The sequence below is a fragment of the Artemia sp. Qi Xiang Cuo genome, chromosome 3 (genome assembly GCF_049724085.1).
Source record: "Artemia sp. Qi Xiang Cuo chromosome 3, ASM4972408v1, whole genome shotgun sequence".
Classification (NCBI taxonomy): Eukaryota; Metazoa; Arthropoda; class Branchiopoda; order Anostraca; family Artemiidae; genus Artemia; species Artemia sp. Qi Xiang Cuo.
Genome location: NC_142796.1, coordinates 79,727,781 through 79,742,801, shown reverse-complemented (window position 1 = coordinate 79,742,801; position 15,021 = coordinate 79,727,781). Strand labels below are relative to the sequence as shown.

Below are 15,021 nucleotides of genomic sequence, written 5' to 3'. Positions count from 1 at the left end.
CACGACGCAGAAGTCATAGGAATAGAGAAGTACTGTTTAAATAGATCAAATATCAGAGGAAAGACACATTTCAAGCGCTTCTCAGCAAAAACAGATACTCTTTCTGGAATGTTTTTGTTTTTTATATCCTCAACTCCGTAAAAACACTGTAGCTCAGTCATGCAGTGTTCAAAATCGAGCTTATAGCATTCACACACAAAGCTTACACTGTCTTTGTTCATTTCGTTTGCACCTAGCATTACGCTTAAGTTGTTCAAAACGTCCAAACTGTTCTCTTCAAGCCTACTTTCAATTTCTGTAGTTAGAACATCAATAACAGGATACAACACTATTTTTTAGAAAAACTCTTGCGCTGTCTCATATGGAACTATTGCACTTTCACCTAATTTCACTGCAGCTTTACGTTTCCAGAGCAATTCAGAACCTCTAAAACCACATTTATTAGCTAATTCTGAGCTGTGAAGGCAATCATAAAGTGCCATCTGACACCCACAACGCGTACTTCTGTTTAAAAATAACTTGCTTTTCTTATTTAATATTTATCTTTAACATAGCAGCTGCAGTCAAAATGTATTAAGTACAATCATTCTACACAATAAGAAGTAGGTCTAAGAATTGTTTTTTAACATATTTCCTTCTCAACCGCCTCAATTCTATACTTATAAAAAATCTTAGGAGGGGAGTAATTTTTTTTCGCCCTTTTTCCATGAAAATACCAAATAAAAATTTATTTTTTAAATCAAAGGATGGGGAAAATCCAGGAGACCAAATACACCCCCCCCCCCAGGATTGGCGCCACAGGAACTAGTTTCAATAGCAACAAAAGCGTAAACGCATTCAATACTCGGGATTTTAAGTTCTTAGATCTCTGTAGTTCTGAATTCCTTCGGCACTGCCGTATGGGATAGCCTAGACTAAGCATCAAATAATTGCTTAATCTAGCTTAAAACGCAAAATTAACATACCATAGTCTAATTCAGATATTGAAAACAGTCGAAATTGTTTCTGACTATAATATATTTCAAGCACTAGACCTGCCCTGCCAACAAGAGCGAAATCCTCCCTAGTTGATGTTACGCTGAGCTTTTATAAGAAGTAGATGACCCATTTCCTTAATGATAAGACATAAATGTCGGCCTATTCGAATAAATATTAATGAGGAAGCGCAATGGACCGCTATTTTTCGCGTTTTTTACATTAAAAACGAGCTGGGATTAATTTTAAAAAAATATCTGGTCGAAGTAAAGAGCAAATTTAAAGCTTAAAACGAGCAACCGTTTTAAAGTTACTTAATGAATTATAGTTTTTTCTCCAAATTATTTGTGGGGAGGGGGGGCAAGCCCCCCCCCCTTTGATCCCGCCCCACACGACGCCACTGTCAATGGAAGAGGGTATTTTCAAAGACTATACTGCCTTTACATGACGCATAAATACCAGTTTTATTTCTATTAACAGTTAAATAACGGTGCTTCAAATTTTAAGGTTAACTTTCATAGACAGCGCAATAGCGCTGCCTAAGTAAAGAGCGATGTGGGCGCAATGTATTTTTCTTGTACCAGGGCACTTCGTATCGAAGGAGTTGTCATAAAAGCTTCGACCCTACCCCGCCCCCCACAGCCCCCAGGGCAAGAGTTGTAAGCGATGCCCTGGGGGCATTTAAGGTTCATATAGAAAGGTGATCGTATAAACTTCACAGGAGGCTTATTGAAGGGCTAATCAGAAGTTCTAGTGCCCTTTTTAAGATTCAGAGTTATGGAAAAGAGACTGGAGGAGAACTAACTCCCCTCCCACGCCCACCATTTCCCCAAACACACCCAATAAAAATTTTTAGATAGCCAATTTTGTTCAACGCAATTGATTGGTCTGGAAATTTTGTCTTTGAGAATGACAACACCCCCTCCCCAGCCCTCAGGGTAAGGGTTGTAAGTTATACCCTGGGGGCATATAACGTATATATAGAAAGGGTGACAGTATAACCTTTGGAGGGGACACATTGGATTGTTAATCAGAAGTTCTAGTCCTCTTTTTAAGATTGAAAGTGATCAGAGGGTGGATACCACCCCCACCTCGTATTTTCCCAAAATGCATCTGATTTTAATTTTGAGACGGCCATTTGTTGTCGTAGAACCTTCGAAAACAGCTCATTCAATTGGAAATTGAAAGGGACAGTGCCCTTTCTAATAGTCAAAAGTGATTGGAGGGCAACTAAAGCCCCTCCCATCCCACCATTTTCTCAAACACATCCAATAAAAATTTGAGATAGCCATTTTGTTCAACATAATTGAAAGGTCCAGAAATTATGTCTTTGAGGATGGCAGCCCCCCCCCCCATGCCCCTCAGGGCAAGAGTTGTAAGTTATGCCCTTGGGTATATTTCTAAAGGGTGATCGATAGAAACTTCGGAGGGGGGCTTATTGAATTCGTAGTCCGAAGTTATAGTGCCCTTTTTAAGACTCAGAGTGACCGGAGGGTGGATCTCACACCTCGTATTTTCCCGAAATGCATGTGATAGAAATTTTGAGATGGCCATTTGTTGTCGTAAATACTTCGAAAAAAGCTCATTCATTGGAAATTGAAAGGGACAGTGCCCTTTTTAATAGTCGAAAGTGATTGGAGGGCAACTAAAAGCCCCTCCCACGCCCACCCTTTTCTCAAACTCATCCAATAAAAATTTGAGATTGCCATTTTGTTCAACATAATTGAAAGGTCCAGATATTATGTCTTTGAGGATGCCCCCCCACGGCTCTCAGAATAAGAGTTGTAAGTTATACCCTTGGGTATATACAGAAAGGGGGGTCGATATAAACTTTGGAGGGTGCTCATTGAATTCCTAGTCAGAAGTTCTAATGCCCATTTTAAGATTCAGAGGGATCGGAGGGTGGATCCCCCCCCCCCCCAAAAAAAACTCATTTTTCCCATAATGCATCTGATAGAAATTTGGAGATGGCCATTTGTTGTCGTAGAAACTTCAAAAAGGCGCATTCGATTAGAAATTGAAAGGACTATTTCCCCTTTTATTAGTCAAAATTGACTGGAGGGAAACAAGCCCCCCCCCCACCCATCAATTCCCAAAACATGTCTAATAAAAATTTTGAGACAGCTATTTTGTTCAGTTTAGTTGAAAGGTTTGGAAATTATGTCTTTGACAACCCCCATACCTTCTCAAGACCAGAACATAATTATCACTTTACTGAGAAAAAGATGGCTGTGGACTGTCAGTTTAGTATACATATACTGATATATATTCCTTAAAGTTTTAATAATTTTTAATTTATGAAAGTTAAAAAAGTTAAAAAATTTTAAAGGTGTTTTGTTTATTTAAGTCATACAATACATAACCGAGTAAAATTCAAAACGAGCAAAAATTAATATGAGTAGGGCTGAAAACCCCCATGCCTTCTTCAGACAAGAACACAATTTGCACTTTACTGAAAACAAAGTACATTTAAAATGTTTTCAGTTTGTTTTTACTGGATATATGAGGGGGGAGTCCTCCCCCTTGCACTCCAATTATAGCACGAGTGTCTGGTGCCCTTTTTAAGAGTAGCAAGAGATTGGAGGACAAGCAGTCCTTCTCTCAAGCATATTCATTTTCGAAACACATCCAGTCAAACTTCTGAGACAGCCATTTTGTTCAGCATAGTAGAACGGTCCAGCCGTTATGTCTTTAGGGATATTAGGCATGTCAACCCCCCAGAATCATGCAATTGGGCGATTATTCTTTAAAACTAAATGTTGCTTTAAAATAAATTAAAAGGCATTGATTTAAATGGTTGCCAATAAGACACTTCAGCAATGCATCGAGAACCACTGGGGTTATGAAGTCGAAACTTTTGGGGATACTATACTACTTCTGCTCTTACAATTTAAATAAATAAAAAGATTGTAAGAGCATCCAGGTTGTGAAAGAGCATAGATAGAATCCTTTGAGAATGAAGTTACGTTTTATTTTTCAGGTCAACTTCTGAAGCTATAAAATTAAATTAAATATTATTGTATGTGTCAGGATTAAAAACTGTTGAAAAGGTTTCTCCGACGTAAAAATAGTAGCCCTTACCATGGATTTTCCTTGAATAAAACTGAAAAGATATACAATATCATTTTTCATGGAAAAAGACTATGTCAATAAAAAACGAATAGAAATTAATTTCAAAAAACTTTTTCCTCAAAAAAGTTTTTCAAAGAAACGTAAAGAGCTCCATTAAGCCAAGAATGAGCAAAAATAAAGTCAAATAATCTTCCAATCGTAAAAGTACCACAAATCACAATCAATAAATAAATGTAACTTAAAACGAACAGAAATTACAATTAAATATCCGAGTCAAACCCAAAACGAGCAAAAATTAACATGAGTAGGGTTGATAACCCCTATGCCTTCTTAAGACCAGAACACAATTTGCGCTTTACTGAAAACAAAATACGTTTGAAATGTTTTCACCTTTCTTTAGAAAGGTGAAAGAATTATCAAAACCCTAACGAACAAATGTCAGTATATTTCAATTAACCTGACAATCCACGGTCATTTGTTTTTTGTTTTTTTTTTCAGTAAAGCGCAAATTTTGTTCTGGTCTTGAGAAGGCATAGAAATTATCAACCCTACTCATATTAATTTTTGCTTGTTTGGAGTTTGACTCGGCTATTTATTGTAGTTTCTGTTCGTTTTGAGTTTCATTTATTTATTGATAGTGGTGTGGGGTAGTTTTTGCTCATTCTTGGCTTAATGGAGCTTCTTACTTTTCTTTGAAAAACTTGTCTCGTGAAAAGTTTTTTAAATTGATTCCATAAGAAAACAACTTGTAATTTGGCTTATTAACAAGACATATAAATATTTAAGCTAACAGATTGGTTTCAGAATCCAGATGACAGTGCCTTTCCTCTTTTTCACCCTTCGAAGTGAACAGTTCTCTTAGTTGAAAGCTTTACTAACTTCACTTTTATTAGTTCATATTGCACTTCAATTTTAGCAGTCGAACAATTTAAAGCGAGGGCTCCCCGCCAAAAAGCTAAAGCCAACAATGGATTAAAGTGAATTTCCATAGAAAATCGAATAGCTGACAAAACAATAGTTTTCTAGTAAAAACAAAGTGCTTAAGGGGACAATTAATAATTGCTTGAAGAAAAACATTTTTCAGTAGTCCGCCTTAGAGTTGTTCGTTATGATTAGCCACTTGGTTTAGAAGCTAGTCTAAACTCCTAACGTTTGTTCAACTCAACAGACTAGATACGTCGAAAGGGTACCTAAGGCAGATGAAAAGAAAACTTACTGCATCCTTGTACTCTGAGGCTGCTTTCAACTGTTTTTCTATTCGTTCTGGCTTCATAGTATCATCCTAAAATATAAAATAAAACTATATATCTTGTTATAAAGACTATAAAAGAGGGAGGAATAAAACAGAGGAGGGAGGAATAAAACAATCACAAAGAAAAAGACATTTCTAGCAAAGTACAAGTGCGGATCCTTTCATAAAAATTACTGATAATGTCCTCAAGGAAATAAAATATTGAAAAATCCGACAGCCAAAACTTCCCTTAAGCAAAAATGAGATGGATTCTCCCTTATTGCTCAGATAGTTTGTCAGAAAAGCTTTCTTAACTCCTAATTTTTACGTAGTGAACTGATTAATACTTTTTCCTGAAAACTGCTGTCTTAAAAGTTACAGATGAGAAAAATCCTCAAACTAAATATCTCACTTGACTAATAAAAATTCTGGCCTTACGATGGCACCATTTATTTTGGAAATTAATTGTCTTTTAGGAACGGCTTTCTAGGAGTCACGAGGCTTTCCAGTTTTGTTCATCTTATGCACTTTGTTTAAGCTAGCTAAGATTTCTTAAATAAAAAGAAGACTTTGTGATAAATATATAATACATATTTTTTACGTAATGTTTTAGTATTTATCAATTTTAACTAATATATATTTCAACTATTAAGGTAAAACAATGCAGTTTTTTAAATTGTTTTAAACTTTCTGGACTTGATTTCTTTCTAGATTAGACAGAAGTAAATTAATTGTACATTGAATACCACTTTATTTTAATCACCTCCTGGATTGGTCAGAAGTAACTTTATTGCATATTCGGTTTATATATTTGTGATTTTTTTTTAAATAAGATTTCAATATTGTGACGAGAGAATGCCTTAATATATTTTAGCATACACTCCTCCAAAAGAATTTTTTTTAAAAAAAAAAGGTGCACCTTTATGGCAAATCTGGTAGCATAATCAAGGCCACCGTGTTAAATATTATATTATACTTCATAGATTTAAATTATTTGAAGCACGGATCAAGATTGATCATAAAAGTGAACACCTCCTGCTTTAACAGAGATTCTAAGAAAGGAGCTTACAGCTTAAATAAAGGGATGCCTTTGTTTCGACAATTGTTCTAAAGATACCAATTTTCTTCACTAACTAACAAAAGTTGCCCTTTCAGAAATTCTACATCCAAAAGATTAACCAGTTTTAAATTCTAATATAAATTAACAATATTATAATCAACTTGAGAGGAGTCAACACAAAGTAGATTTTTACAGGAATAAAGATATAGTATTTGTAAAACTATCAAGATTTTCGAAGTTCGGAGGTCTTTCAGCAAAAAGCAGCAACGAACCAGTAGCATTGTAGAAAAAAGAATAAATCAGTGTTACCAAAATTCCGATCTTCCGGAAATTCAAGTAAATGGGCATTCCAATAAATGACAAATATATTCGTGTCAGCAGCAAAAACTGCCACTAGAATCGAGAAAGAATCGGGCAAATTTTGAAACTCCCATTGAGAAACTTCTTCGGAATCCTGATCCGAAATCGATTTACAAATCGGCTATTAATTAACGCAATTTTATACATTCCTGAAAAAGGCTTATGCCAGCTGGGCCTCTCACTCATACTATCTGTCTTGGCTTTTTCTCCTAAGAACCATGGATTGTTGGCAACTTGAATTTGAAGGACTCTTAACTGCTTGAGTTCAAAGAGATCCCTTAGAAATGAGGGTTAATATTTCAAAATGACAAAAAATATTTTGTCCATTGAATACTAGATGCATAGGCAGAAGTTTGTGTCAATGCCTCAGGGCCCAGAACTACCTAAAAAACCTTCATTCATCGGTCATTCCCCTATTCCTTTATCTCATAGCCTATTAAAAGCTCAAAATAGTTTTACAGTATATGTGAAATGTTCACTTTTAGTAAGCTGCAATTAGTTCAATCCAAGAAGTCTCCCCCCAACAAAAACCTTGCAGGCATGACCCAGTGATTTTTTTTAGGAAGTCAATTTGGCTAACAGAGCATCTCCATTTTCGTATTTGCATACAAATCCAGTCCCTGGGTGGCAGTTTTGAGAATTATTATCAGGACTGAGCTGTCAAACACAAAAAGAATACGTTCTCAGGCCACAATTCTAATTATTTTTCCCATGAGGCGCGTCTTTGAACATAAAAAGTACATATGAAAGGTCATAGATGAGATAAATATTATTTCAGAGTTTCCAGCCGAACCTTGCCAAACCAATAATTATTTTTGGCCACATATTTGATATAACAATGAAGTCTTCAATCAATCCACATGGACAGTTTTTCAAGGATTCAGGTAAGACAATAGATTGATCACGGGGCTATGCCATATATGTTTGATGCTAATCTTAACCCCAATTCTCTTAATAAATCGGTTCTAATAATATGCCTGATTTTGATTCAAAGAATATGTATCATTTTTGTTCGGTTGTTTTTTTGATTTTGTTTTTTTTATATGGCACAAATTTTACAGACTATAGGTATAAGACTATTGGTATAAGATATATTTCTGATGTTAACTATTGTATTATTCAATGGCCGTTTCCAACTTTCTGAGTTAAGAAGTTATACTGAAAATCACGCTCAAAAGTTATTCGAGTGTCAAACCGTCCAAGTTTTTTTATTTTTTTGCGTCACTTTCATAGGAAAGACCACAATAAAGGTCTTCTGAGGGCTATATTTTTGGCACAAACCTATATTTATTTTTCCATGAAGAGAAACTAAAGATAAACATTTCTATGTCGGTAGCACAGCAAATATAGAGAAAAAGAAAGATTCTCTAGTTTTTTCTGCCATATGTCATGATTCATAGCATAGCTTTTGTTGTATATTAAAAGTGTAAAATTCCCGTAATAACTAAATACTCTCTTCTATAACTGTTCCATCGATTCAACAGAACTTACAATTTGCTTACTAATAGTTAACAAGGGACGTACGAAGGGGAAGAATCTTTCAGGTCCATAGCCACCCCAACATTAGGATTCCTGCCATTTTTCTACAATATTTTCCATATAATTCGCCTCTATTTTGTGTGGTTTTTTTTCAGTTGCGTTCCTGTCCCAAATGCTTCCCCCATTCGAGATATAGCCCTGTTTACGCGCATTGTCGTAGTTATATAAATTTGAACATTTATGAAAACGATTCTAAAGTGCTGTCAAGATACATTAGAACATAAATTAAGCGAAAAAAAGGTACAACCACAAAACCAGACTAGATTTATGTTGCCGAGGCTACGTGAAGAGTTGCAGGGCAACATTTGTTGGCTTCGCCAACAAGTGCAGCATCAGCGATAATTTGGTCAATAATCCAAGGAAGGGATCTAAAAATATTATATTGACTTTGCAATCAGTTGAACCTTTAATGCATATATATAATGTACTCTCAAATGTATCAGAAACGAAAAAGTCAAATGTAAACAAACTGGCACAGTTATCTAAGCCCTTGCTTTGGTTTTTTTTCTTCATGGCCGATTACCTGTACACAGGACATCCCAAAGCATCAGCTCATAAAACTTATCAATTTTCAGCAGGGTCGATACGGTAGTGCCCTCTCAAACTTCAACCATCGAGGTCAAGTCCCGCCGGGACACTAAAACAAAGGTAGACTAATTTCCACAGGTTTGTAACGCCCCATTCTTAAAAATGACCGTCCTCTAACAATGTATCCTAGGTTGCACGTCCCTCTCCGCAGTGGACAAGGAATCGAACTTTCCATAACCTCCGATGCATCAGAAGCCAATAATACGCACACTCACTAGCAATAGATGTCAACCCCTCATCGCCAAAAACGGACATGGTATACGAAAGTATTGTAAAGAGATATATATTGACCTTATAGCCATTTGAACCTTATACTTTTTAATCGTTGAACTCGTTACGGATTACAAATTAGGATATTATTTTGCAGAGCCTAACTAATACTATATATCTATCCCTAGCTATTCACGATCATATTGCTACAGCTATTTTTTTTTACTAAAACCCCATTGTGATAGATTTTGTTTATAATCGCTGCGTAGCGGCAAGAAGAAAAATTTTCTTACCATCAATGTATAGGAAACAAAAAAAAATATATAAAAATGACCTGTGTTAAAACACATACCCGGAACTAATAATAGATACACTAACTAGGGAAGTGTGCAAGAGCCTCAGCGACAAGGATGATCAGAGTTTAACAGCCGAATCTTATTTTAAAGTTTCTAAACTGTCTCTGAGTTTTAATCTGGAACCATTATTTCAATGTGCAAATTAAAACTGAAGTCGCTAATCCCTGGAAGCCTTTATATATCTCATGAAGAAACTCAAAATTTACAATATAATGTTATCGAACCTATTTGGTGCTATAAAGCAATTCGTCATTTTTCATAATCATGCTATTATAGATAGACATAGCTAAAAATAAAAGATAGGTATACCAGTCAGTAGAAGTAAATAGCCCTGATTCCTGAAAACAACCATTGTCTAACAGCCAATTCTTAACTGAAACTCCCTTACTTGTCTCTGAATCGTGTTTCCTGATTCTTTTGAATTCTTGTTTAAATCTAAATATAAATTCTAATAGAATTTATAAATTCTTTTTTAAATTTACCTCAATTTTCTCTGAATTCTGTTTTCCGGAACATATAATAGGCACATCAACTAGGGGTGTGCACATGGTCTTAATTAAAACTACCTCACTTGTCTCTGAATTTTGTTTTCAGGAACCAATAATAGGTAAGCCAACTAGGGAATTTTGCAATCCCCTCAACAGCAAAGATGAACACGATCTAAGAGCCAAATGCTATTTTCTAGCCTCTAAATTGTCTCAGACTTTCAATTCGAATTCTTTCTTTCAATGTGTTCATTAAAACTGAAGCTGTTAATCCTTTGAAAACATTTAAACGGTGTATCAGCATATCTCATGGAAAATCTCAAAATTTACAATATAATCATTTTGAACCTAGTTCTATAAAGCTATTTCTGATCATACTATTATAGATAGACCCTGCTAAAATTAAAAATACTTATACCAGTCATTAGAAGTATATAGCCCCTCATCATTGAAGACGACGGTCGTCTAGCAATCAAATATTAATTAAAAATCCCTCACTTGTCTTTGAATTGTACTTTCCCAATAATTTTGAAGAAACATAAGATAAACTAACTTATAGAAGTTTCAAACCCCTTAACCGAGAAAATAACCAACCTACATTTACTTGCACGTCCCGTGCTCTGTAGCGAACACGAAATCAAATTTTTCAGACAGTTTCACATACATCAGAAGTAAATAATAGCCACACCAATAGCAAAAGATACCAACCCATCAACGCTAAGATGACCGATGTGTAACGTTCAATTACTACCTACAATTTCCTCCCTTGTATTAGACTTTCAATCAGACCTTTTTTTTACAAGTATACCACAATATTAAAGCAATCAACTCTGTAAACTTTAAAAATGTCAAGAAAAAAATAATGTCGTACACACTGATCAGATCATCAAGGATTACTGATTAGCGTCGAAAAAAGGAACCTATCCATCTTCGTTCACAAATTTAATCTTCTTGCCGCGGGCCAAATTTCTAATATCAAGACTAAGAGAGAAAAGGGACAGCTCGAGTCTCTTATGTGATGGGCCCAGGTAACCGTCGCACATCTTAAGCACTTTCCGATTTTAGTTCAATTTTAATGTGAACCAGGTACCTGCCAGATTGCCTGCTAGAACTCAGCTTCCAGTCAAAACTACATAAGCTTACTTGCATTTAGCTTCTAAGTTTCATACTATACGTAAAAACCTCGGAGTTTTGACCCTTACTACTTTTCAGCAATAGTGTGAAACCAGGTGAAGAGGAAAAGAAACAGGACAAAACCAAAGTATCGTTCCTACAACACAATAAAGATACCGAACTTCATTAACGGATTGAGTAAATAGAGCTTTCTTAACAAAGCAAAAAAAATTTATATTCATATAAAAGAATTACCCTTGAAAAAATTGTTTAAGAAACCAGAATAATAAATAGAAGGTAGTTCATTCAGTTCAAACTACCAATACGCTGAATACTAAAAAATAAAGTTGGAAATTAAATTTCTCAAGTAAAACTAATCAAAATAAAACAGATAAAAACAAGCCTTTATTAATTTATGTGTTTCACAATAAGGCTCAAACTTCTGCAATAATTGCCAAAAATTTTTTGCTGACAGTTTGCAAAGGGAGGATCAGCAGGGTAGTGTAAGCTCAACCACACTTCGACCCTGCTGATCTACATTACGCTCCTGATCCTCCTTTTGAGAACAGCTGAGTAGCCAGTTTTTCAAAATTACCTGAGAAGACTGAAAATATCGAGAACAACCTTTATGTGTAACAACAATGATGTTGTTATGCTGCAGAAGCCGGTAAAAATTAAAGCGAGAAACTAGAAAGGAATTAGGATTCGCCTAGGCAGAATATTTAAGCTTTCGTTTGTTTCCTTATTTATGTTGAACTTGAGCTCATTGAGCTTTCACACGTGTTATGTGCCATTTCCCATCAAATAGAGATATTTCATATCGAATTCCCTTTAACTGAACGTTTAACGAAAGACTTCACTGGGCTGACTTCGTTAGCAACCAGACTCTCCTGTCACGTACCGCTCAAACTCCTTTCTCGACGTAGCTCGCCCAGCGTATTATTCGATGGTAAGACCACCTCCTTCGCATGCCGCGCGGCGCCCACGCACAGGTCACCGTCGATTTTGTCCCAACCCGCCACAGATGGCCGCGTCCTAGAGGACCTCCCCCCACTAGTTGTAAAGACAAAGCCGATGAATTCCTCACCCAAGCCAACATCCCAATAGAAGAAGCTACGAGCCTGGCAATCGATAGGTCAACCTGGAGGCGCTTAGTCTCATCGGTCTCTACGCCGAACCCTCGGCAGGAGTCTTAAGTCAAGTAAGTCAAGCCTTTAACTAAAGACTTCATATTGTCACTGTTACGCCTAAAGGTCGTATCTGACATTTCCAAGCTTCTGAAATAATCACCAAAAATCGTTTTCTGAGCTGTTCGCAAAGGGAGGATCAGCAGGGTAGTGCATGTTCAGCAACACTTCGACCCTGTTTATTTCTCTACATTACTCCCCTGATGCTTCTTTTCAGAACAGCTAAGCAAACATTTTTTGGGAATTAATCGAGAAGATTTAAAATATCAAATATTGCATTAAGGGGTAACAGCAGCGATACGTTAATTATTTTCGGGATCCATGAAATATGACTCAACATATAAATTATGGTACTTGTCTGTTATAGCACCTATGTATATAGAAGCTAAGTAGAACCGGTTTCTCTGACGCTCATTCCTAGTGAAATATCACAAAATATACAATGTAGGCTATATATATATATGCACATTAGGGGGGTGGGGGTAAAGTATTTGGACAGTATGAAGTTAGAAAACAATCTTTACTTCATAATATGCAGAATAATTGTACCCAACACATTTTGCATGGATACCCACTATACTTTACCCCCGCCCCCTAATGTACAAATACGTAACCCAAATTTGTTTCGAAAAGTATTATATTTTCATCATACAGATCGCAAACTAAATAAATTTCATTCAATACAGATCAGAAACTCAATTTAAAACGGTTCTATTTAGATTCTATATACATAGGCACTATAACATATGCGCTATAAGAGACAAGTACCTAAATTATTGCACACATGGCACCAGGGCATTATAATGAATAAAAACTTACACTATCTAAGAAACACAGATACTCTCCACTGGACTGTTCTATGCATCTGTTTTTTGCAAAGCCAACTGAAAAAAGTAACAATAGAAACTTTTAAAAGGTTACAGGCTAATAGGAAATGAAACTTTTATTAGTCCGTTAGTGCTAAGATTGATTTGTGAGAAAATTACAAAAACTGTTGAAGTAGATATGATAAAGGTCATTGAACAGTTTACTATTGTATGGAAATGTCAGTTTTTTTGCTAAAACTAAACAAATGTTTGAAAAACGTTAAAAATGAAATCTCAAGCATTTATATGATTGTACTACTAAATATTCACAATTTATATTTCCAGCATAAATTATTGTTTACTAAGTTAGTCATGGAATTTGAAATTAAAGTTTTACGTTGTCTAACATTGAAAGTTTTTATTTCAACAGTAAAAAAAAATCGAAAAAAGAATCTACCAAGCTAGCTTAACAAATGCTGGTGACCGGGGTTGCCACCACTGGTGATTTATCACTGAATTAGTTTCGTTTTCATGTTTTGTTAATTTTTCACGGAGTTTGCAAGACTAGGTGATTCTTGACGATTTTCCTTCAAGTAATGAGTTAGTTGTCTACATCCAGCCATACTGCATACTCCAAAATTAAAAAAAAAATGTATAAGTCGTCTGTACGTTCACTGTCTGTTTTAAACAGATATGCTGTTCCCTCGGCGTTCTTAAGAAATTATTGTATTCCGACATCCATAAATTATTCTACTTATGAATAGAAAAGAAATGCTAGAAAATCTCGCCACCAGTAGGAGACGAAATAAGAGCCTTCGGTAATAAACTGAATCTTCTACCATTAACCTAGACAGTCACCTGAAAGCCGTTTCATACATTTAACGTGAACTTTATCATCAAGACAAATACGCCAATAAATTGAGTTGATGGTTTGAAAACAGAGGATATAACGATTACCAAACAACTTAACGATTAACGATTAACGTTTAACGATAATGTTTAACGATTAACGTTTAACGATAACGTTTAACGATAACGATTAACGGATTAACGATTACAAACAACTTAACGATTTGCAAACAACTATTGTTTTCTATATTTTAGACAAATACCTCGTAAGCTTTTAACTATCAAGCTGTTGAAACATTTAATACTATTAGTTTTTACCAATGTATTGTAATTATGATTACTGTTTCTTATTCAGAATTATTTTACCTACTGGTAAACTTCTCTCTTCAAAAGGTTTGAAAAGCTCACATATAGATTGTTCAGCTTTATGAAAGTGAACTTCCAAAATCGAATTGAGCTGTTTAACAGCAGAATTGGAGCTTGGGCTGTTTCGCGTAACAGATAACAGATTTGAATAAGACCATACTCGAGGGCTATTCACAGCAGTTAACGAAATGTAACTTCACAGAAAAATACAGTAGACACCAAAAATGCTTGTGATAGTAGCTTCTTCTTCGATGTCCATGAACTATCTCGAATTTGCCACGTTGTAACAACACGGCTGAAAGAATTTTTTCTGCAATGCGAAGACTTAGAACTACCTTACAAATTCCATGACAGAAACTAATCTCTATGAAATTGCAAATCAAACTACTCACAGAGATAATCCTTGTAACACAGAAGAAATGATCCCAGCAAGAATCAACAAAGGAAACTAAATTTACTTTTGTAAAATATAAAATTGAACCTTAGTGCATTTCTATACTCGAACAAAACGCTACAATTGTGTATTTTCCATAAAAGGTTGGATTTGCTTCTTCTGGGAAGTCCTAATCCTTTGTATTTATTGTAAGTGCTGGCGTCTTCAGTACTATTTGTGCCAAATGTAATGAGCTCATTGAATTATAAATGAAAAAAGAGCAGCAAATATCCAATTTCAGGCATCTTTAAAGCAGTTATTCATAGTGCTTTACAGGTATTCTATTGATCATGATGAATAAAACCCTATAGACTGTTTCACCAGGGCTCTTGACAAATTCAGGAGGTTTTAAGTTAGGAGTTTTATACAAATATTTCTCTTTTCCGGCTTC

At 35.3% G+C, this 15,021-nt stretch overlaps 1 protein-coding gene across 4 annotated transcripts in view; it reads right to left on the bottom strand.

Moving 5' to 3' along the window:
• Positions 1-15,021, bottom strand: part of LOC148954590 (queuosine-tRNA galactosyltransferase-like) — a 56,501-nt gene that overhangs the window by 17,725 nt on the left and 23,755 nt on the right. For all 4 annotated transcript variants that reach the window (XM_089086616.1, XM_089086618.1, XM_089086617.1 and 1 more), the window contains exons 3-4: positions 12,996-13,060; positions 5,264-5,329 (exon numbers count right to left, since the gene is read on the bottom strand). In XM_089086616.1, the coding sequence (XP_088942742.1) occupies positions 5,264-5,329; positions 12,996-13,060 (131 nt within the window). The remainder of the gene's footprint in view (positions 1-5,263; positions 5,330-12,995; positions 13,061-15,021) is intronic.